Source organism: Onychostoma macrolepis, chromosome 14, assembly GCF_012432095.1.
Source record: "Onychostoma macrolepis isolate SWU-2019 chromosome 14, ASM1243209v1, whole genome shotgun sequence".
NCBI lineage: Eukaryota > Metazoa > Chordata > Actinopteri > Cypriniformes > Cyprinidae > Onychostoma > Onychostoma macrolepis.
Genome location: NC_081168.1, coordinates 25,585,942 through 25,611,178, shown reverse-complemented (window position 1 = coordinate 25,611,178; position 25,237 = coordinate 25,585,942). Strand labels below are relative to the sequence as shown.

At 32.8% G+C, this 25,237-nt stretch overlaps 1 protein-coding gene across 2 annotated transcripts in view; it reads left to right on the top strand.

Moving 5' to 3' along the window:
• The window catches only part of aff2 (AF4/FMR2 family, member 2), a 226,858-nt gene that overhangs the window by 112,322 nt on the left and 89,299 nt on the right, over nt 1–25,237 (top strand). For both annotated transcript variants that reach the window (XM_058798019.1, XM_058798018.1), the window contains exon 4: nt 21,439–21,483. In XM_058798019.1, coding sequence (XP_058654002.1) covers nt 21,439–21,483 — 45 coding nt within the window. The remainder of the gene's footprint in view (nt 1–21,438; nt 21,484–25,237) is intronic.

Below are 25,237 nucleotides of genomic sequence, written 5' to 3'. Positions count from 1 at the left end.
TTTCCTCTTAAAGTCCTTAAAATCATTTAATTTCTCGCTCTCTTTCTCTCCCCCTCGCTCCCTTGAGCTCTCAAAGTGATGAAACGCAGATGGGGCTTCGGCCGAAAGTTGCATACTGCGCATAAACAGCATATTTAATTAGACCGTAGACATGCTCTAAATCAAATTACTCTCCGACTGACAGGAACACTTACATTAACATCATTCCCGAGCAGAGCCGCAGCCAAAATTTAAATTAGTAACAGATAATTAGGATAAGAGCGGGAACTTAGGTTGACGTTCCAGTGCGTAATTGGAATGCAAGCGAAACATACTGCTTTAGCTAATTAGCTGTAGCAGGAGGAAACGCTCAGAGGTCAAGGTAGTGAGAGACCCTTCAAATAAAAGCAGAAGGCAGCAGAAGAGCTATTGAGAGGCTGTGAAAGAAAGAGGTTCCCAGAGAGCAAAGCCCAGAGAGTCACCATCTGAATCACCTTCCAGACCGAGGATTTCAGGGGATCTGTTTGTGCCGGAAAGGAAAACGGGAATGGCAGGACACGTCTAAATGCACTCAACTGTTAATTACTGTACTGTATGTGTGAGAGAAACTACACTTTACACTTTATTTCCATAGTCCACCTTTGACTTTGCAACTAAATGTCAACAAAATCTATTTAAATTGCAACTACATGTCAACTAACTTTCATTTTGCACTGTAAAAAAAAAAAAAAAAAAGTTGGGCAAACTTAAAAGTTTAAGGCAACCAGCTTTAGCAGATTTGTGAGTTTTCTCAACTTCTTGTTTTAAATTTCTACAACAAAAAATAAGTTGAGAAAACTCAAAAATCTGCTGAAGCTGCTTGCCTTAAAATTTTAAGTTGGCTAATTTTTTTTTTTTTTTTTTACAGTGTACGGGTTATGGTTAGTAGTTCCAAAAATGTCTATTGGGGTCCATCAAAATAAAGTGTTAGCAGATATTAAGCAGACAGTCTACTAATACTCTAATGACCAGTGATCAACATGTCAAAATAAAGTGTTACCAAATGAGGTGAATGCTGAGAGAAAGATGTTGGTTTATTGATTCTGGTTTATTGAATCACTTGCAGTTTCGTTTTGTTGACAGTAGTGGGACGTAAATTAAACACTGCAGCTTTTATGATTCAATTAACTATTATTTTATTGCTTTTAGGGAAGGAAGCACCTCTTCCCCCTTAATTGTTCCTTTGGTATTGGCATAAATGTCATACTGAACAAATAATGATACAGTGAGTAAGAGTTGATCAAACGTTTGAGATTTGTGAATAATTTCCAGTTGAAAACAGCTGGCTCCTTGGAGTTGTTTGTTTGTAAATTGCATTACACTGGCTATGTTGGATGTTTTTTTTTTTTTTTTCTTGAATGCAAACCAGTGGTAATATTTTATATTACTTTATATTACATTTATCTCCCAACACATTATTAAAATCTAATACTATCACTGTTTATAATGATGCATGTAGGGTGCAGAAAGCAAGTTTTAACCTTTTTTGAAGGTTTTTTCTTTTTCTTTTTTTTCCATAACCAAAACTTCATTACAGTCATGTGACTATACTTAGAAACAATTTATTTATTAATTATGTTTAAAAGTTTTTTATTTGTTTTTTATGATTATTTATTTTTTTAATGGAATTGTGTATTTTATTCAGCAATGATGCATTAAATTGATCAAAAGTAACAGTAAAGGCATTTAAATTTCTTACAAAAAACTTAATATTGAACAAAAATACAAAAAAAAAAAAATACTTAGACTAATTCAGTGAGTAAGATTTGTATGAGCGGTTAAGACTGATTCACGATATACCACATCACATTCACAACCAATAACAGAACCAAATGTTATTAAAAAAATAATAATTGATCCCAGTACTTCGTATTCGTAATTACCACGTTTTACCTTGGTATTACCTAACACTATCACTGTCTAGAAAGCAATCAAAAATATATATGTATGAATTTATGTATGTGAGTGAGTGGGCTTGTTTAGCTATACTTGTGAGGACCAGATGTCCCCACAAGGATAGTAAAACCTAACATTTTTGACTTTGTGAGGACATTTGGCCGGTCCTCACAAGGGAAATAAATTATTAAAAATACTGAATGAAGTTTATCTCAAAATGTAAAAATGCAAAAAGATTTCTGTAAGGGGTAGGTTTAGGGGTAGGGTTGGTGTAGGGCAATAGAAAATATTGTTAGGTCAGTATAAAAACAATAGAAGTCTATGAAAGTCCTCACAAGTATAGAAAACAAACATGTGTGTGTGTATGTGTGTTTTAGCTGATTTGGGCAAGTAAGTTTTTTTTTTTTTTTTTTTTTTTTAAGAAGTCAAATTTATTCACCAAGGATGCATTGAATCAATCAAAAGTGACAGTAAGTGGTATAAATGTTATACTGAATGTTATACACACACACACACACACATGTATATATATATATATATATATATATATATATGCAATCAGGATGATTCAGTGAGTAAAAGTTGTTCAGATGTTTGAGATTGAGTTGTGAAATACTAGTGTCATTATTTATTTATTTATTTTTTTTAAATTGTATTTCTCTCTCATTTCTCCCATTAATATAACTGACTGTCATGCAAACCATTTAGTTCCATTACTTTTTTTTTTCAAAACTGAAACTGGTTCTTACTCATAATTCCAAAGTTTTATCATGGTATTATTTTCTAATTCAATCACCATGTTGTGATAACACCACAGCACTTGTATGTAATAGTATGATTACGGGAATGTGCGTTTTTCTTTGTCATTCCCCAAAGGCACTCATGATTCATTTACACGGCTATATTGTAGTAAAGTGGTAAGCGTGTTTGTTTATATGGAGAGTTATGGGAAACAGAACAGGCACCAGGGACTGCAGAAAAGTGACGTGTGTGAAACTGATGTAGCTACACAACGTTTGCACAAGGGGTTATCTAGACACCATATGGTGAGACTGCATGACTCTGCCACTTTCACATCTGTCATGTGTGGACCTTGATTCGGTCTGTTGGGAGCAGAGCTGACCAGGTGCTTTCAGGGCCAGGACTTCCTGGAAAACCAGGTTAAATGTGCCAACACTGCCAACGCTGCAAGAGCAAACATGTCTGAACACCATGGAATCACAGTAAAGCACAAAACGGCATCTCACGTCTGCATGGAGAAAAACACACATTTCACTCATCGCTCTTTGAAAATGAGTCATTATAGAACAATTGGATTTTGTAATATAATTGTGAAAAGTTCATTAACCTTCCTCAATAGTCCTTCAGTGAGGGCATTTTTACAACGCTGGACGTCTTCCAAGTAACTGCTGGATACAAACACAATGCCGATGGGACTGATCCAAACAAAGGCCTTTGGCAGCTGAGGGCAAACAAGAGTTTTTTTTTTGTTTTTTTTGTTTTTTTTAACACTGAAGTGATTCTGAGGTCCTTGATCACGATGTCTTCAGCTTTAATTTCTTTAACATCTTCATGGTTTATTACTCTGCGGAGGAATAGGAAAAAAATACCCATGAATGTTTTGACAGTTGAAGATGATCATTAAAAGATGTTCACACTTCTCATACAGTGTGAAACACGCAGTGCTTCAATTTTATGCGGAGTTGTTTAGCAACAGACATCCAATCATAAACTGAACAATGCAGGCCTCATTAAATATTCATATGCTTTGTGCAGTCACAGACACTTTCACACAGTGTGTTTAGTTTCAGCACCTGGGGAAAACAGTTCAAAACTATATGTGAAATTTTTAATAACGTAAGCCAGAAGCACATGAATGGCAGTGTAAGTAACCCGAATGTTTGACTTTATCTCGTTCAATACATATATGAGATGCAAGTAAGACATTGGTAAATGTCTCTTGCTCTCTTTATTTATTTATTTATTTTTCTTCTGGAGACCTTGGTAGTCCAGCAAGGCATTTCATCGTGACTAGTTGTCCAGCCACACTGTAAAAAGTGAAAGTTGACTTAACTTAAAAAAATTGAGGCAACCCATTGCCTTAAAATTATTAAGTACATAATAATAATAAAAAATAAATAAAAAAGTTAAGTGAACTTGACAATTCAATTAACTTATTTTTTTAATTATCATTTACTTAAAAATTTTAACTTTTTTTAAAAAGTTAAGTCAACTTATCACATTTTACAGTGCATGATGGAATGCCTTACTTTAATAAATATATAATTAAATGAATAATAATAACAATAATAATAATAAAATTATATGTATTATTATTATTATTATTATTAAGTGCCTGTGTGTGTGTGTGTGTTTATAAAAACAATGAGTCATAACACTTTAGTATATGGACCAATTCTCACTATTAACTAGGCCTAGTTGCTTATTAACATGACTATTATTAACATATTGGCTGTTTATTAGTACTTATAAAGCACATATTCTGCATGACCATATTCTACATCCCTAATCCCAATACTTAAACTGAACAACTACCTTACTAACTATTAAGAAGCAGCAAATTAGGAGTTTATTGAGGCAAAATTCATATTTAATGGTTTGTTAATAGTGAGAATTGGACCTTAAAATAAAGTGTGACCTAAAAATCTTAAGTGAAATGGTTAAATTAAATCTATATATGCATGCATGTATGTATCCATTTGTTTGTTTGTTTGTTTGTTTAAACTATCCCAATTACCTTGACTAAAGTGAAATAAACTATCACACTTTTGGTGAAAGAAAGAAAGAAAGAAAGAAAGAAACAGTCACAGTGAAAAGAAGAAATTTAGGAAACAATTAAAATATATATATGAAAAATATGAAATATACCAAAATATAATAACAATATTTTAAAATATGTTTCAAATATATATATATTTTTTCCTGTTTTTATTATTAAAAAATAAAATAAAATAAATAAAACTGTTGATTGTGATGTCACTTTGACTTTTTGGATAAATAGTCTGTGTAAATATTATGCATAATATGTATGTATTATTGATCTGAAGATTACATCTATAATAGAAATACAAATAGCAGTCAAAATTTAACTGTAAACAGTCACATTACTATTAAAAACATTTTTTCAGCTGTACGGTTTCAACAGCAGAGAGCTATTTCTCGACATAACCCCCATTATACAGTGATTTGAAGGCACAATTGTTTTTGGCTGACTAATTCAAGTGATCAGATCTTTGATTTTAAAACTTTATTCCTTCATTTATCAGCTGCTGTCAGGTCTGGGGTTTTGTAGGTCAGTGGGTAAATGCTTGAATCAGCAACTGCATGTTAAAATATGACTTGTTTGTCTAGTGGTAATGTTTTGGCTTTGATAATGAGGTCGTCTGGGGTCTCATTTATCCGGGCCAGAGTCGCAGCTGTACGTCACTAGCTCTTTCTGATTATAGAAGTGATGGCAACAAAACTGACCACACTAAAACAGGCTGGCGATGCATCACACCTACTATTTCCACTGTAAATCGCATCCATGCACTTTTGAAAGGCTAAATGGTAACATTCAACCATCAATTACATTTGTTACTATTAGAAACGTCTTTGTTTCACCTTCTGTACAAGCCAGAAGTGATCTATTCCAGCCACTTTATTGGCTAGCAAAGGTAGATTTAGTAGAGATGATGTGCTTTAATTCATCTCATTCACTTGCCTTATTTTCTCTCCCCTCCCTCCTGTGGTCTCTACCTCCCTCATTTGTTAGAGCTAGGCCTGGAGCTTATTAATTTGCACAGGAGGGGACTGGCTGAAGCGCTAACAGTGTTTGCTGGAGGGCATGGTGGGTAGCAGGCTGAATGATTTGCGAGCTCAGATTAATAATCTCAGTCCCGGTGGGATTACGCGGCCCCCTCTCTGGTGACATTCCGGACCGGGCCTCCTTTATGCCTGGGTGGTCATATTTGGAGAGTGTCCTGGGGGTCCGTTTTTATCCTCTTCTTCTTCTTCTCCTGCCCCGTCACGCCTGTGCAAGCATCTGAGGGATGTTGTGATCTGCATGGTAATTAGGCGTCTTTGTTGCACTGAGGCGGCGGCGGCGGCGGTGGGAAAGGTGTTTGTGTGTGCCAGGACCAGCAGTCCGAGGGACTCCAGCCGTCTGGAGCAGGACTGGGATCCATTCAGAGCTCAATTCAGTCACATTTTTACATTCTGTCCTTATAAATTCCATTTAGGTTTTTGAATTTCAAGTGATACAATGGAATTCTAGATGTAGAATAAAATGAAAATCAAATGCTGCTGTAATTTGGTAATAATACATTTCTTTTTCAACTATACATTACCCATGAACATATTAGCATAAACTCAACAAGTATTTCTAATAATTGTATTCATTGTTATTAGATTATTATTGTTAATGATTAACTACTATTACTACTATACTACTACTACTACTACTACTACTAATAATAATAATAATAATAATAATAATAATAAATGTTATTACTAATAATCTCTGAATTATTAATAATACAAATAATATTATTATTATTATTATCATTATCATTATCATTATCATCATTAACAACATATAGGGTACTAAACATATGTATACTCATTGAATTTATTATTATTATTATTATTATTAACTCAACATATAAGGTACTTAAAAATACATTATTAACAATCATATTAGCTACTAAACATATGTATACTCATTGAATTTATTATTATTATTATTATTATTAACTCAACAGATAGGAAAGTCAAAAATATATTAACAATAATATTAGCTACTAAAATATGTATACTCATTAAATGTATTATTATTATTATTATTATTATTATTATTAACTCAACATATAAGGTACTTAAAAATACATTATTAACAATCATATTAGCTACTAAACATATGTATACTCATTAAATGTATTATTATCATTATTATTAACTCAACATATAGGAAAGTCAAAAATATATTAACAATAATATTAGCTACTAAAATATGTATACTCATTAAATTTATTATTATTACTATTATTATTGTTATTATTATTATTATTATTATTATTATTAACTCAACATATAGGGTTCTTAAAAATACATTATTAACAATCATATTAGCTACTAAACATATGTATACTCATCATTTAATTTATTATTATTATTATTATTGTTAACTCAACATATAGGGTACTTAAAAATATATTTTTAACAATCATATTAGCAACTAAACATATGTATACTCATCATTCAATTTATTATTATTATTCACTCAACATATAGGGCAATTAGGGTAAGAAAGGGGGGGTGTTCACCACTCTTATTTACATTGTACACAAATGAATATAGGAGTCACCATCCGGGGAATATTGTCGTTAAATTTTCAGATGACACTGCCATTCTTGGTCGATTGTATAAGGATGAGAACCTACAGCGTTACACTACAGAGATTGCTGACTTTGTGTTATGGAGTAAAGAACATAGTCTTGTAATAAATGTTAGTAAAACAGAGGAAATGATCTTTGATTAAAGATCAGTAGGTGATCACTCACCTATCATAATTAACAATGAGTCTGTTAGACAAGTTGATTCATATAAATATTTAGGTTTAATTATGGATAATAGACTTTCATGGGAGGTGCACGTGGATAATCTGTGTAGAAATAGTAAACTTTTTAAAGAGGCTCAGATTATTTGGGGTGGCTGAAAGGGTCAAATTGTTGTTTTATCATGTCTGTATTGAATCTATCTTACTATATGGTATAGCGGTCTGGTTTGGTAATTTGAAAGTTACTCTTAGATCTCAGTTGAACCGTTTGGTGTGAAAGTGGTTGGTCTGGGGGTTTACCCCAATTTTCAGTCTATTTTTGATAAGGTTATTCTTAAACAGGCAATGAAAATGACTCGGGTCCCTTCTCATGTGCTTCAGCAAGAATTTGAATTACTTCCATCTGGTCGACGTTTTCGTACTCCAATGTCTAGATATAACCGTTATAAAAACTCTTTTGTTCCTTTGGCTACAAGGCCGTTAAACTCTAATTCAAGGGACACAACTGTGTGATCGTTATTATTGATGTTGGTATTTTGTTATGCAGTTTTTACCTGTATTGTTCAAAACAAATTTCCCTCATGAGGGACAAATAAAGTAAAGATTGATTGAAGATTAAAAAAAGCATTATTAATTATATCAAATATAATATTATATATAAAAAGTGTTTGAAATACCAACTATAGAAATTTGTATCAACTTTATAGACCATCTAACATTATTATTATTATTATAAACGTACACTATTAATAATATTATATCCTAAATCATAGCTGTAATAGTCAGAATAAAATTAATAATAACCATAGACATTAGATTATTAACATAAAGCGTTTGAAATGACACTTATATTTTATTAAATATTTAAGAAATATCACATGAGCAAATATTAGCATGGTTGTGATTTCTTGCTAAAATTCAGTATACCAGCACAGATACAAGAGTGGTTTTGCAAAAGTTTTATTTAGTTAATGTAAATAAATAATAAAAGTTTATACTGTATTATTAAAAAAAAGATAATATAACTTTTACAGATGTTTTAGTCTATATTTATTTAATCATTTATTTATTTGTTTATTTAATCATTTATTTATTTATGTTTTCACATTGCCCATTTTATTGGTGTGTCAGAATTCTGAATTTTCCCCAACCCTTGTCTGGAGATGTGAGTGCAAATACTCGAGTCAGCATACATCGTTCTAAATGTATTTCCCACGATCAGGATTCATTCTGAGATCAGTAGATTTATTTTCAGTAGCTCTTTTTTGTAACATCCCCAAAGTATTGTTTTGTGTAATTGAACTCTGTCAGATTTAACGGCATCAAGTTCATCTTGATAGCAGCTCTTACAAGATGATTCATCAAATAGCATGCTATCGTTATCATCTCAGTGCGTGTAATACTCTGATAGCATGTAATCTGCTAACCTATGGCAGCTCGGGCGCCCGTTCCAGCGTTATGGCGACGGGTCCCAAGGGTCACGGCGGAGAGCCCAGTCCCTGAGGCCGACTGCGGTGCACACACGCCTTCCCCAGGTCTCTGAGCTGATGTTTAGCCTCATGGCTAGTGTCAGGCTAAGCACTGGTGGCAGGGGATTGTGCGACGCTCAGTGGGAGGATGCCAAACTGTCAACACACGTTAACATCCTGACTGCCGCCGCACCGGCAACTTCCCGGTGCACGAGATCCAGTCAGGCCTGCTGAAGTGAGCAGCGGAGGCAGAGATGCACGCACACACAAACACGCACTCAAAACGCCACAGTGAGTTCACACAAAGACCACAAAACAGCCCAAAGCAACATATCTGCAAGGTTATGGATGTGCTCTGAAAGCTCTCTTGAGCAAAGAAGAAAAAAAAAAAATAATAAATCTGATGCCAGTGTTCTAGGTTTTCTTGAATCAGAAATAGCTTTTATCTGAATAGCAAGGCTATTTTATTTATTTATTATATATATATATATATATTTAATTAGACGGCACTCTTATTGTACATGACCAAAGTTTATTTCATGTGTCTCAGTAGAGTTAAGACTAGCAGCACTAAGTTTTAAGTATTAAACTTTGGCATGTAACTTTTGTGCTACAGATGTGAATACAACTTCAAATCCTGTGATTTTGATAAAGTTATGGCTTTCTAATCCAGGGGTTTTCAAAAAGGGCTTCAGGGACCACCAAAGTGCCTCAAGGGGGGGTCTAAATTAAATTTAGAAAGAAACAAGAAGACTTTTCTTTTTTTTTCTTTTTCTTCTTCTTTTTTTTTTTTTTTTTTGACTGTCAAAGTTAACGTTAAAACTTTTTAAAACTTATAATATTAAATATGTTAAGGACAATATTTTAAACACATTTACTGTTTCATTCTAATGAGCAAAAACAAGAGATTAATCACAGTTATTATATTCTATAGACAGCCAAGTTTAGCAGTGAGAAATTATGCCAAATCTGCATTTAGTTTTGTTAAATAAATTAAATTAAATTAAATTAAAAATCTAACATCAGCATCAGCATCAGCATCAACAAAATTAAGGTTTAAGCAGCTGAATTGTTATTTATTTATTTATTTATTTATTTATTTATTTAATTATCAAAAATGGCATAAATACATTTACACTGCAATTACAATTTGTTTAAAAATGTAGAAATATTAGTTTTTAATTTATTTATTTCTATTTTTATATTTATAAATATATAATGTATAATATATTATTGTTATTGTTATTATTATTATTCATTTTTATTTTTATTTATTTATTTATTTTAATGGGTCATTGAATCACCGACTCATATGATTCATTCAAAAGGTGGATTCTGTTAGAAACAAAACAGCACAATGATGCTCTGAGATGTGGCTTTGTTTGTAACTATTTTCATTGGCAAAACAGGTCAAATACATTATTGTGTTTAAAATGTAGCCTACAATATCACATTTTTGTTTACTAAACTGTTATGAACACCCCCTAAAATGGACCATGTAATGCCCCTGTTTGCATCACATAACCAGCTCTATATGTATAGACATAGTATGACATAGAAAACTTGCTTGGTAGCTCACCTGGTATGCAGAGCAATACTGTTGCACCCTTGCATTAATGTACGCTAAAAAATTAATAAATCAATCAAAAGATAAACAACTTCAGAGCTTCATAGCTGTGAATTAGCAACTACTCACAGCACTGTATCCTTCTAGCAGCGAGTTTTGTGCAAGCAAGCACTATTTATTTCTGTTAAGAAAATCTAAAAATCAAGTTCTCTTGTATCTGACAAGAGATTGTGACATGTTTGAGGAACTGTCCTTCTGTCACTCATATTCAGCAGAAGCGGTATGACATGGTTTGCCGCTCTCTTGGCAGTTGTTCAACGGAAGACAAACTTGTGAAATGAGAGTGACATTCTTCCTGTTAGAGTTAAGAATTGGGTGAGAAGTGTGTTTACTTTGAAACACTTACCTTGACTGAAATCGCAAACGAGGTGTGGAAAACAGGTTAGATGTGTGAAAACCAGCACTTGGAATATACGATACTGAAAACAGACACATGTCTTCCAGCCAGGCACTGACGAGTGGATAGGAATGTTGGCAAATAAAAAAAAAATAATAATAAAAAAAATAGCCAATTAGGAAGTCTTTGAGTCAAATAAACTGCCTGATCATGGAACTGCTGTGAAAAGCATATTTGGCAAAGGCCATGAGAAATTGAAGCAAAGCTGGAGAATTGCTGGAACAAGCACATTACAGAGCCAGTCAGCACCAGGATAGTCTCTGCATTTCTCTTTTAATTTTATTGAAGTAAAAAGGAATTTAAAAAGAAAAGAAGAAGAAAAAAAAAAGCACTTAAATAAATGTAATAGCAGGAACATGTATTGGAGTTGACAGGACTGAATGCAGCAGGAAGCAGAGGCTTGCCTTTTAAGACAAGCTGATTTTTTGCCACATTGCATGCTTCATTCATTGACATGATTCTCAAAGGATTTGCTCACGGAGATGTGATTTTTCTTTGCAAGGCATCTGTTGCCTCGCAAGCGCTCTTTGGATTTAAAGATGACTAAATGTTGTTTAGGGGTGCTTTTCCATGTTTTTGAATTCATTTGACCTCTTCCATGTAAGTTTATCTCACATTTGAATGTAGATGGACCTTCTCAAGGCTTTGAGAAAGTTCACAAATTGGGTTATACACTAATGAATATTTGTTACTATCTTAGTGTTAACTTATTACATTATTTTAATTAAATGTTATATTTTGTAAGTGTTGGTGCAAGTGCTTAATTACATTTATTTATTTGTTTGTTTGTTCGTTCGTTTGTTCATTCAAACTTTGTTTTTAATCATTATTAAAAAAAAAAGTGTGTATGTATATATATATATATATATATATATATATATATATATATATGTGTGTGTGTGTGTGTGTGTGTGTGTGTGTGTGATTAATAATGAGGATCTTCAGGGATCCCCCCCCCCCATATTTCTGAATTTTATTTATTTATTTTTATTTATTTATTTTTTTACAACTACATGTTGGTTGGTCTTTGTTAGTTGTACCACATGACTTTGATGTAAACAAATGTTTTTTTCAGTTAAGTAGTGTAACTATTTATTTATTTATTTATTTTAAAGTCTGTCAAACTACTGTACTTACTAATAATAGTTTCTTTCCTAATGAATTAATTATTTTAATGAGGCTTTTTATACATTATTATTTCAGGGCAGCTGTTCAGTGCACACTGGCATTTACAAAAATAAAAAATAAATAACATTCTAAAGATATGATAATGAACTTTAATTCAGAAATTAGAAACATGCTCATCATGGATGATGTCTATTTAAGTCACTGTATGAATAATATTTTTAATGTATTTTTTGGCGAAAATAATAGATTAAGAGTCAGACCATCAAGGAAGAAAGAAAGAAAGAAAGAAAGCATCACCCCCTGTCCCACCTCAAGTCTTAGGATGACTTATCAGTCAACATGACCAAAATATACATCTCAGAAGTATTCAGCACTGTCAGCCCTGCATCTGCGAGGCGAATATCGAATAATTCCGATCTAAGGGATGAATGTGTATGTTCAATCATTCAAACGTTGCTGTTATTGAATGTCACACCTTGTAGCTTGCTTTTTAATACAGTGCATATAGCAGCACTGAATAGCAGATGTTAAGGTGTCTACAAAAGGGAGACGCTGTCGAGAGATGTGTTGAATATTGAATGGGTTTCTCGAGGCTGTGTCTTCTAGCAGTAGGGGCCCTTGAAGAAACTTGAAAGAGATTGCATTACATTATCCAAGTGTAGAACTGGTTTTGTCAACACATCTAGAGGCTACCCCTCGTGGCCTAGCCTGTGTGAAGGTGCCTCCTTAACAACTACATTTGGTCTGGTCACACTAAATCATGTATGATAGGACGGGCTGGAGTGAGGGTGAGAAGCCAGAGAGCGTGAACCGGCTTTCTTTTTCTTTCTCGTTGTCTGTCTTCTCAGCTCAAAGACTCCATTACACATGACAGATCAAAGACTCTCTGACAGGCTTCCAGAGACACACATCTCCATTTGCGTGGCAAACAAACCCGCCTCACAATTTTACCCCCTTCGTGTTTTATGTATTTTTAATTTTTTGCCTTATGCTCTCTTGCAGTCGTTTTCTTTTGCTACATTCACACAGCAGCAGGATACGGTTGTCTGTCCTGTTTTATAGAGCTAAATGTGGTTGTGTTCACAAACTGTTTAGTTATGAACAAGTGTCACAACCAAATTCTCTGATGTCACTTAATTTTTTTTTTTTTTTAAATCTGTTAATCGAGATTTAATGGATTAACTCACCTAGACTCAAAAACAGTTGTTTTGTTTTGTCGTGTGTTCTGTGCTTGTGTGTTGTCTTGTTTGTTTGTTTTGTGCTTTCATTTTGTTTTTTCTTATACTGTCTTGTGTTGTGTTTTTTGTGTTTTGTATTGTTTGTTTTGTGTTGTGTGTTTTTGTTTTGTCGTCTTGTGCATTCTTGTGTTTTGTGTTTTTTCTTTGTCTTGTGTTTTGTTTTGTCTTGTCTTATGCTGTCTTGTGTATGTGTGTGTGTGTGTGTTGTCTTGTTTGTTTTTTATTCTGTCTTGTCTTGTGCGGTCTTGTGTTGTGTTTTTTGTGTTTTGTATTGTTTGTTTGTTTTGTGTTCTGTGTTTTTGTTATGTTTTTGTTTTGTCTTGTGCTGTCTTGTGTTTTTTTGTGTCTTCTTTTTTGTTTTGTTTTTGTTTTGTCGTCTTGTGCTGTCTTGTGTTTTGTGTTTTTGCTTTGTCTTGTGTTTTGTTTTGTCTTGTCTTATGCTGTCTTGTGTTTGTGTGTGTGTGTGTGTGTGTGTGTGTGTTGTCTTTGTTTTTTGTTCTGTCTTGTGTTGTGTTTCTTTGTGTATTTTGTATTGTTTGTTTTGGTTTGGTTTGGTTTTGTCTTGTCTTGTCTTGTCTTGTCTTGTCTTGTCTTGTCTTGTGTTTTCTTTTTTTGAGTGTGTTTTTGTTTTGTTTTTTGTTTGGTTTTGCGTTTAATGTTATGGAAATTGGATCGCCTTTGTTTGTATGGATGGAAATGAAAATTAATTCAATGATTCTACTTCTGATTCCAATGAATAATTCTGGCTCCTCAATGTGTGTGTGTGTGTACCTGGTATTCCTTACATTATGAGGAACAAATGTTGTGGGGACATTTTTTTATTTTTTTTTGGTCCTCATGAGGAAAACAGCTTATAAATCGTGTAAAATTTGCACGTGTTTGTTTATTTATGTTTACTTGTTTGAACTGGTAGATTGACTGTGTGAAGGTAGCCTTTGAGACAGAGGGTGCTTTCAGAGCAAGGTTTGGTTCTCATGATTGTTGTGGATTTAATATTCCATTCTGCATGTCTCGGGAGCTCTTTTCCTGGCTGCCCTATGGTCTTTTGGATTTGCATATTGGACATCGGCCATTGCTTTTTCATTTGGCACATCTCCATTTGGCCTCACCCAATCTGCGCTATCCTGCATAGACATGTGCACCCAAATTGACTTGTTTCTCAGAGATTTTGTCTGTCGCTTCTCGTATGACACACTATGGAAAGATCTTAACTTCTTCTCTCATCTCATCTGCCCACTCGTCCATATCGAGATATGAGTACTTTCATGGGGTTGCACGTACCATCACCCTCGGCTCTGTGTGCCTTTTCCATGTCATCCATCATCTGCCTTTCCTTGTTTATTCCTCAATCCACTGTCAAGTGTTTAGATGGACTCGGCCTGTCTTTCAGCATCTCTCATTTCAATTTTCAAATCTGCTCCCATTTACTCCCAGAGCCACTCTTCCACATGTTAAACGCTATTTGAGCTCAGCAGAGTGCTTCAGAGCAGTTCCCCACATCAATACCAGCCCCCCCCCCCCCCCTTTAAGAAAAAGACTAATGCATCTTATCTGTTGCTGATGCACAGACAGCTATTTCAGAGAAAAAATGCGCTCCTGACCCAGTAATTGTCACCGCGTTATTCCCGCGGATCCTCCGATAATTCAAAGGAATAGGTCTGCTCTCTCGCTAAAAAGATTCCGCAGTCGTGCAGAACGAAGTGACTGACACCTCCTCCGTTCTCCACAGCCGAGCCGAAAAAAGAAATTCGCAGAAATTAGTGACACTTCCAGTGATCTCTGTATCTGCCAATTAAAAAGTTCTTTTTTTCCTGTAGGAAGACAGAAAGACATCATGCTAAATTTGTCCTGGAAAAAAAAGACACACTGAAGTGATTCACTGTGATTAAAGCTGGCAACGCCAACTAAATCACTCGTTTTTTCACACTTTTCTTTGTTCCGTATGCGTGAGAGTCGCTTTAAAAACATGGGTTTGAAAGAGAAGTAGCTGCATCCAATTTTCACATTTGAATTTATTCAGACAAACCATCTTGTACTTTCATACGCACATTTAATATGCATCCTTCTCAGTCTTGAGATGGAAAACTTTACAAATTAACCAAATTTAGTAATTAAAAATGTCAGCTGCTGCACATTAAAAATTATGATTAGAAATCATGATAAATATGAAAATTATGACACAAATATTCAGTGTCCATTATACTGAACAATTGAGATTAATAGAAAAAAATCAAACAAAAATGCATGCATTTTTTTTTTATTCTTTACATTTTGAATATTACTCATTTCATAGCAGGAGCATATTATAATGCTGTATGTACAAATATATTTCAGGTTAAAATATGCAATAATTAAAAAGCATACCTTATTGTATATTAATGCACATAATTATTCTATTGCACCAAGATTATAATATAATATAATATAATATTCAACTTAACTAAACTAACGTTATCATTACTAACATAACTTATAATTTTAAGTCAAGCACAAACACTTACTTTTTTTAAGTTGAAACAACTCCTTATTACTTATTCCAGTGTTGAATTTTAAGTTGTGATTCAACATTAAGTTGCTAACTAATAGCAGCAGTCATGATTTACAGTGTAATATAATATAATATAATACACATATTTTGTATATTATATATTTTATTATATTACAGTATTTTATATTGTAATATTTTGTTATGTTAAACTCAAAAATATGTTTATGCAAATACCAACAGGCAATAAAAATGTTCTTTTTTTATTTTTTTTTATTTAGACATTTCTTTTGGAGGCACTGCTTTTTGGCTTTGCAATATCTGACTTTCGAATAATCTTAACCCAAGAAGCCTTTTTGATTCACGATGGGATATTGCTAGTCACATGGAAATCATTTGAAAACCCATTCAATCGCATTGTATCCACAAGTACTGAGAGGTTCCCTGCTGAAACGTGGAAATAAGATCGCAGCTGGACGGTCCCTTTTTCCCGTCATTTCCCTGAATACGGCGGGGGGATATGAGGTGTACAGGTGACTCTTTGCGTTTCTCTTTGGGCCTCTAAATACACACATTACATGATTATAAAAGCAATTTGCCCTCCCCAAAGGCTCTCGCAAACACTTTTAATGTCCAGCCTCTTGCTCAAGCACATTAAATTTTACTGTAACTTTTGCAAGCTTTCCAAATTGCTGTATTTTGGAGGTATTTCGATAAGAGCGAGTGTAACATTCAGCCATACTTGAACAAAAATGAGACTTTCTCTGGAATAAACAATTTAGCAGCGGGAACGAGTCCTCCTTCATATCACTGACATTTTCTGTCAGGCCAGAGGCAATAAGAGCGAGCTTTGCATTCAGAGCGCAGCGCAAAGCACCTTTTAGTGTCACGACTGGAATGGAAATGGGGTTCACCACAGGTAACGGAGAAATGAACTCCTGTGTCAAAGGAATGGGCTCTCTACGCCACACTCTTAATATCAGATCGGAGCAGGACAATGGCAGAGCAACATCTGATTAGAGCGGCTGAGCGCCAACATTACGTTTCTATGGGAACAGGATATTATGTGCCGGCCCTGAGCAAACAGGAAGTTTATGTCTGAGAGCTGTGTTTACAATGGCCTGAGCGACTCTGCTGGCCAGGGCAGCATCTTTAGGGACGTTGGGTGTCTGGTATTTTTTTTGTTTGTTTTTTTTAAGGTTAAAAGAAGGTAGAGATTGAATCAGTTTTAGTAGTGTTATAGTAGTGTTGTGATGATACTAAATTTTTAATAGCCAGTACCAATACCAGTAAAATTCCACCGTTCTTGCTAGCATAGCAAAACTATTTATTTTATTTTATTTTTATTTTATTTTATTTTTGAACCTTCATAAAGCATTCAAAATCTGTATATGAATTGATGCTTTATAAAACAGTCATTACTTAATATTTATCATCTAAAACTTCATTGTATCTGATCATCAATTGCTCATTAATGGGTGAATGAAAGTTTTCAATGTTTCCATGCTATTACCATGTTTTTACTGCAGTTACCCCCTTTTGATTTATCCAAAATTTGAAAAATTCTTGAAATTTTAAAATGACCAAAAATGCAATATATGAGATTTTTTTTTTTTTTTTTTTTAATGTGTCATTGTATGAAAGTTATAAGAACATATAATTGTTTTAACTCATTTGTAATTAATGGAATTTAATTAAATTCTTTATATAATTTATAACGCATGATTGCTCAAAAACAGTCAAAATGTATAAAACCTACATTTTTAATTGTAGCAAAACAACATAAATATAGCTCTAAAAACTTGTCAAATATATATATATATATATATATATATATATATATATATATATATGTGTGTGTGTGTGTGTGTGTGTGTGTGTATGTGTATGTGTGTATACATATATATTTGGGGCATGGGTTGTGCATAAACTTTCACTTTTAGTTAAGAAAATAAAATATAAATCACAGTGCAATATTTTGTCAACAGGTGTACAAATTCAGCAAATCAACAAAACAGAGATATGTGAGATATGGGGATAACAGCTAAATATATTTTGCAAAAGTTTTTGTAACTCCTAATAGTACTCCATAGATACCCAGGTCCAAAATGGCCCAAACACTTTTTTTTTTTTTTTTGTGGTTATATTTTTTTAATGGTTATACAGTATATACATATATTTGAAAAAAAAAAAAAAAATCAAACACTTGCACATTTTCCTAGTATTTAGTATTACCGGTACTACAGAAAAGATAGGCTATTATTAAGTTTTTAAAATTTAAATATCCACTTGGTATTGAAATAACTTTACTTTTGACAGCACTAGTTTATAGTGTAATAAACCTATATATGCCCCTCTGAACATGACTGTGATGTTTCTGGGTTAGCTTTACATCTCATTCACACAGGCACGTTGTGGCTCGGTGCATGGACTGAGTTTCTCCTCAGATCAGCTGACCTTTACAGTGTGAGTGCACCTCATGCAATGCCTGCAGTCGCTCATGTCACCGTCCAGACAGACAGCCAAATAACGTCACCCTCAGTGTCCTGAAATCCACTGTCAAAGTCCCAAAATATATTCTACGCAGGACACAAACGCAATAACTAAAGAAAAAAAAGAAAGAAACACACACATATATATATATATATATATATATATATATATATATTATTTTTTATTATTATTTTTTTTTTTTTTTGTAGTTGTTTGTTTGTTTGTTTTTGGGTTTTACATATACATATTATATGCTCTATATTATATATGCACTACCTGACAAAAGTTTGGAATAATTAATAATTCTTAATGCTTTTTGAAAGAAGTCTCTTATGCTCTCTAAGACTGCTTTTATTTAATCAAATATACAGAAAGTTATATAATGAAATATTATTACAATTTAAAATAATGGTTTCCCCTTCCGAATATATTTGAAAATGTAATTTATTCCTGTGATTTAAAGCTGAATTATCAGCATCGTTACTCCAGTTTTCAGTGACACATGATCCTTCAGAAATCATTCTAATATGCTGATTGAAGTTATTTTTGTTACTCAGTTTTTAATAATGGTTCATATCGTTATCAGTGTTAAAAACTTTCATTATCTTTGATAATACTTTTTAAACATCTTTACTGTAACTTTTGATTAATTTAATGCATCCTTGCTGAATAATTTATTTTACCCCAAACTTTTGAATGGTAGTGTATCACATTTTTCACAGAAATATCAGACAGTACAACATTTTATCTTTTTAATTAAAATTTGTAAACATGTTTTTAAGCAGAAATTAAAATGTAATAACAATTCTAATTTATTAACCATTAATTTATTAACCATTAGTATTAATAAATACAATATATATATATATATATATATATATATATATATATATATATATATATATATATATATATAATTTATTATTAGTAGTAGTAGTAGTAGTAGTATTAATCATTATTTGTGCAACCCAGAAGTTAAGTGGTTTGGAAAATGTAATGATAAAACACACATTTTAAAATTATTGATACTCGTGATGTTGCTTAATTGAATATCAGGAACAAACTCATCACAAATATACAGTGAATATTTGATATAAATCTGTCTCTTTCAGATCAACAACTGTCATTGAAGCAACAGTTTATAGAGATTCTTGATGAGAAAGTTAGTTAAAGTTATTAAACTGTCAACATACTTATAGCTAGCTGCCCTAACAATAACACATGAGTTTAATGTCACAGACATCTGAATGAAACTCTTATAGCTCTTGTATCTGCATATAAAGCAGGGACAGCGCTCATACAATGCTGTGGACAAGCGTGTGTGTGTGTGTGTGTGTGTGTGTGTGTGTGTGTGTGTGTTCATGATATTTCTGGCCAGTGTGAGAGAATGTAAAGTAGATGTTATTCAGATTATTGTCTGGACATGAATATGTAAACCTCTGCATTCAAAGGAGATTTGGAAGTGTTTAGAGCTTCATGTGTCCAATCTGTATCCATATGTCTTCATGTAAAAAAAATCAAATAAATCTTCAAAGATGAACTAGTTAATTCTAGAGAAAATCTAACATCTATGATTTACTGTGCAATGAATTTGCAATTATAATCACTCTTTTGGTCTCTTATGTTGTGCCAATTGCAGTCTATTAGTCAACAGGGGCTTTGGTAGGCCTTAATTAGTATTATCATCTTCTGTCTGTTAAGTGTCGGAGAATCATTGTGGTTACATGCTTACTCGCTGACATTTCCATGCCTTGTGATGCTCAGATGCAAGCTGGTGATTATCCAATTCCCAGCCTGCGTTTGAGAAGCGTTGGTGTGAGAACTGTGAGCCTCCATTATCCAAGAGCGTCCTCTTCTGAGACACTCCATTATGATGTCATCTCGCAACTAATCAATCTTCAGAGGTGTGCTGCGAGACTTTCGCTTGAGAATTTCAGCTCTGGCAGGAAGCATTTCGCTCCACTCCAAAACTCAGTGAGCTGCTGCCTTCTCGTTTAGGACAAACACCTTACCTGTCCCAGATTGAACCCGATCACTCCCATTGTGCCAGTTCATTGAGCCCACATTTATGATGCACTAATCTAATGAGATGTTTTAGCCGCAATATTTCCTTTTGTCCAATAAAACATTTAATAGATAGATAGTTTGTTTGTTTATTTATGCATTGCTTAGGCATTCAGCCTTCAGATACCTAATTTTTTATCAATTATACATTTAGTCTTTTTTTATTATTATTATTATTATTATTGGCTGTAACATCAAAGCCAGCTTGTTATTTTTCTGTTCTCTGATTTTTGTATTTTGTTTTCTAATCATATGTATATGCACATATGCAATATATGTAAGTTTATAAAATAATGTTGATTTGCACAATCATTCAAATTATTATTATTAATTATTATTTTATTTTATTTTATTTTATTTTATTTTATTTTATTTTATTTTATTTTATTTTATTATTTTACTTTATTTTAATGTATTTTTTATATTTTATTTTATCATTTTATTTTATTTTATTAAAAATAATTAAACATAATTATTTTTGTTAAATGCAAATGTATATTAAATACATTATGTATTTTATTTTATTAATATTTAATTAAAAATAATATTTTTATGAAATCGTTGTTTAAATACAAATGTATATTAAATACATTTATTTTATTAATATTTAATTAAAAATAATTAAATTTTTTTTTTATGAAATACAATGTTTAAATACAAATGTATATTAAATACATTCATTATTTTATTTTATTTTTAATATACATTAGTTAAGTCAGCAATGCTAAGCTGTGTCGAGTCACCTAAGCACATGCAAATAACGCAATTTGTGTGGCATAATGGACTTGCTGTTCCAATCAGTTACTTATGAGCTTCCATTTTATTTACAACGCTGCCTTTACAAGAAGTCGGTTGTGTATGTAGACAGCAAGGCAGCGCACTAGGATTTTCTGAAAGTTGTAGGTGACCTTTAATTATATATTCCCACAAAAGTGAATAATTTACAACCTTGTTTTTTTTGGTTTTTGGTCTTTCGCTACAGCTTTTCTTCTTTATCTCTCTCTCTTGTTTTCACACGTTCATTGTAACCTTTTTAATGAGAGATTTCTTATCCATTTCTCCACAGGTCAGCCTGCCCAACGACTCCAATTGTGTGGAGGAAATTCTGCGGGTGAGTTGGATTGACTCTCTTTCTCTCCAGCACGTTAATTACACTTGGTCACCTGCTCAGCGCCGTTTTACACACAATGGCACTTCATGAGAATAAGGGTTTTTAAAGAGAAGCCCCATTACATTAGGACTGATGGGCCTATTGTTCCAGAATGTACCTTTAAGAATTAGTTCATACAGACTGAGAGCAGTGAAAAGAAACCAGTCATGTTTCACGTTATTTTAAATGAAACCCTCACAATGTTTTTTGTCTTAATAGCTTTCAAAATCATGATATTTCATTTGTTTCCAGCTGCATCTGATTGTTTTTTTTTTAACAGAATGTTTACGTTCTTGTTAGTACAATATTTTTATAATTAGCCTAGAATGTCTTTATGATGTATAAATGTGTCATTCATGCTAGTTCTTCATACTCGAGTGCTATTTTATACATTAAGAGATGACGTGCAATGATGCATTCTGAAAATATCCTTTATATACATTCTGAAATTCTAATGTAATCTTGTACTTTTTTTTATAAATAGCTGTACCCAGTTACTTAAATAATACAAATACATCATTCTTATTCATACTCATGACTTTAAAGAGTATAATAAATTATAAAACATGTTATCACATAGCATTTCTATCTATCTATCTATCTATCTATCTATCTATCTATCTATCTATCTATCTATCTATCTATCTATCTATCTATCTATCTATCTATCTATCTATCTATCTATCTATCTATCTATCTATCTATCTATCTATCTATCTACCTACCTACAGTACCTATCTATCTATCTATCTATCTATCTATCTATCTATCTATCTATCTATCTATCTATCTATCTATCTATCTATCTATCTATCTATCTATCTATCTATCTATCTATCTATCTATCTATCTATCTATCTATCTACCCACCTACCTACCTACCTACCTACCCACAGTACCCACCTACCCACCTACCTACCCACCTACCTACCTACCCACCTATCTATCTATCTATCTATCTATCTATCTCATCTATCTATCTATCTATCTATCTATCTCATCTATCTATCTATCTATCTATCTATCTGTCTATCTATCTATCTATCTATCTATTCTATCTATCTATCTATCTATCTATCTATCTATCTATCTATCTATCTATCTATCTATCTATCTATCTATCTATCTATCTATCTATCTATCTATCTATCTATCTATCTATCTATCTATCTATCTATCTATCTACCTACCCACCTACCTACCCACCTACCCACCTACCTACCCACCTACCCACCTACCTATCTATCTATCATCTATCTATCTATCTATCTATCTATCTATCTATCTATCTATCTATCTATCTATCTATCTATCTATCTATCTATCATTCATCTATCTATCTATCATTCATCTATCTATCTATCTATCTACCTACCCACCCACCTACCCACCTACCCACCTACCTACCTACCTACCTACCAATCTACCTACCTACCTACCTATATATCTGTCTATCTCTCTGCTCATAATAAGATAAAATTTAGAAAGGCAACACCATAAATGCAAAACAAACACACATCAAACAATGCAATTTGGTGTTGATCTTTATGTTTTAATGTTGTAATGCATTACATTTTAAGGTTGAATCTGTAAAGGTGTATTGTGAATGCATTTATACATGTATGGTGCATTTTATATACACGCCTCATAGCAAGTGTTACCCATTAAGCTCCTCAAAACGTCTCTTTTTTTGTGATGTTAAGATGTGCCGCCACTGATATCAGTGTAAGTGAGGTGCAGTCAACTGACTCTGTTCGCACATCTTGTATTCTGTCAGTGAGGGCAGAGGCAGAACATGTTGCCAGGGCAACCCAGAGTACATCTGTCTGCTGAAGTGCATGGTGGGATTGCTCAGAGGAACCGCTGTAGTCCCTCACACTTGAGCGGTGCTGATGTTGACTCACATGTGACTCATGAATGAGGACGTGTTTTGCTTCAGTCTCTAAGAGTTCAGTCCACATTCCGCCGTATTCATGACGTGGGAAAATCCACTGAAGAATCCTAGTGAGGTCATAATGAATAATTGCTAGTTAATAGAGAGGAATCAAAATAACATTTCAGATTTTCAATGAGTTTCATCAGTAATTCCATTAACTATGAGTTTGCCTCAATAAACTAATAATTTGATGCTTATTAATAGTTAGTAAGGAAGCTGCTAAATTTGGGTATTGGGTAGGATTATGGATGTAGAATATGGTCATACAGAATATGTGCTTTATAAGTACTAATAAACTGATAATACGTTAATAATAAGAATGCTAATGAGCAACTAGTTACTAAAATAAGTACTGAAGTGTTACCGAACTTTTGTAACCTAGTAAACTAAATTTAATGACATTTAATGGTACAGATATTAAATTATCTATAACTAAAACTGATTAATAAAAAATAAATAGCTGCAATTAAAAGTGACAAAAACACACAACAAAATTACTAAAACTTTTAACTAAAATTAAAATTAAAATGGGGGCAGTAACACTTTAGTATAGGGATCAATTCTCACTATTATCAAATCTCACATGCTTATTAGCATGCCTATTATTAACATACTGGATGTTTATTAGTGCTTATAAAGCACATATTCTGTATGACCATATTCTACATCCCTAATCCTACCCAATATCTAATTTAGCAACCACATTACTAAGTATTAATAAGTAGCAAATAAAGAATCTGACCTTAAAATAAAGTGGGACCAAAAAAATGTATTCAACATATTAATAATGCAACAGTATATTGCTGTCAAAATCTAAATATTACTTGTCAAAGAGCTAGCAATGGGCCAGGATGGTCGAGTCGTCGATTAGGGAAGTTGAGTTCAGATTTTTGTTTTAGCTTTAATATTTTTGGCAGCAGCACTTTAAAGGTAATGAATTCAGAGAGGAGGGTGGGATGTTTTCATGCTGAGAGCGTGTGCTGCTTCAGTGTGCTGTAGACTGTCAGCACGGTAAACTCTCTGAGAGAAGTCAGATCTCCAAATCCAGCTTCTTTAAAGCAGCACCCCTGCAGCCATCAAAGCACCACCTTTTTAACAAGCCCAACGTATTCAACAATACATTTCAAGACAGTTTGTATGAGACTTTAAATAACCTGCCGTGAGCATTGTTCCTGTTATTGTGCATAACAAAAGTCTGTGTTTCTGTTTGAGCTGTGGTAGATTTGTGCAACAAAAGGTTACAGGTATTTAGCCTATTTATTTGCTGAATATATGTCATTTACTCAATTATCGGGCAGAGCAGTTTACACTGGTTGTTTTAATGTAAATTTATGCACACATGTAGAAACATGTTTTTTTGTTCAGTGTTGTGTTTTAAGACAACATCCAAACTTTAAAGCAGTTCAAAAATAGTCCAGTTTTTAAGAATGCATCTTGAGACCTCTACTGTTCTCTTTAAGAAAAAAAGAAGAAATAAATCTATCTAGAGATGATAAAAAAAAAGTGCCATTTTCTATATCCCTACAAAGAAGGTGCTTTAGCTTAAAAATACATAACTGTTCAAGTAAGGATAAGTCAAGGTCAGTAAGGAAGGATTTATTTATTCATTCATTCATTTATTAATTTGTCTGTTTATTTGTTTTCCTAATGCTTATTGTTAAATATTTTAATATTTTTACAATTTTAAATAACTGTTTTCTAGTTTCAAATATAATAATAATAATAATAATAATTCATTACTGTGATGGTAAAGCTGCGTTTTCAGCAACCATTACTCTA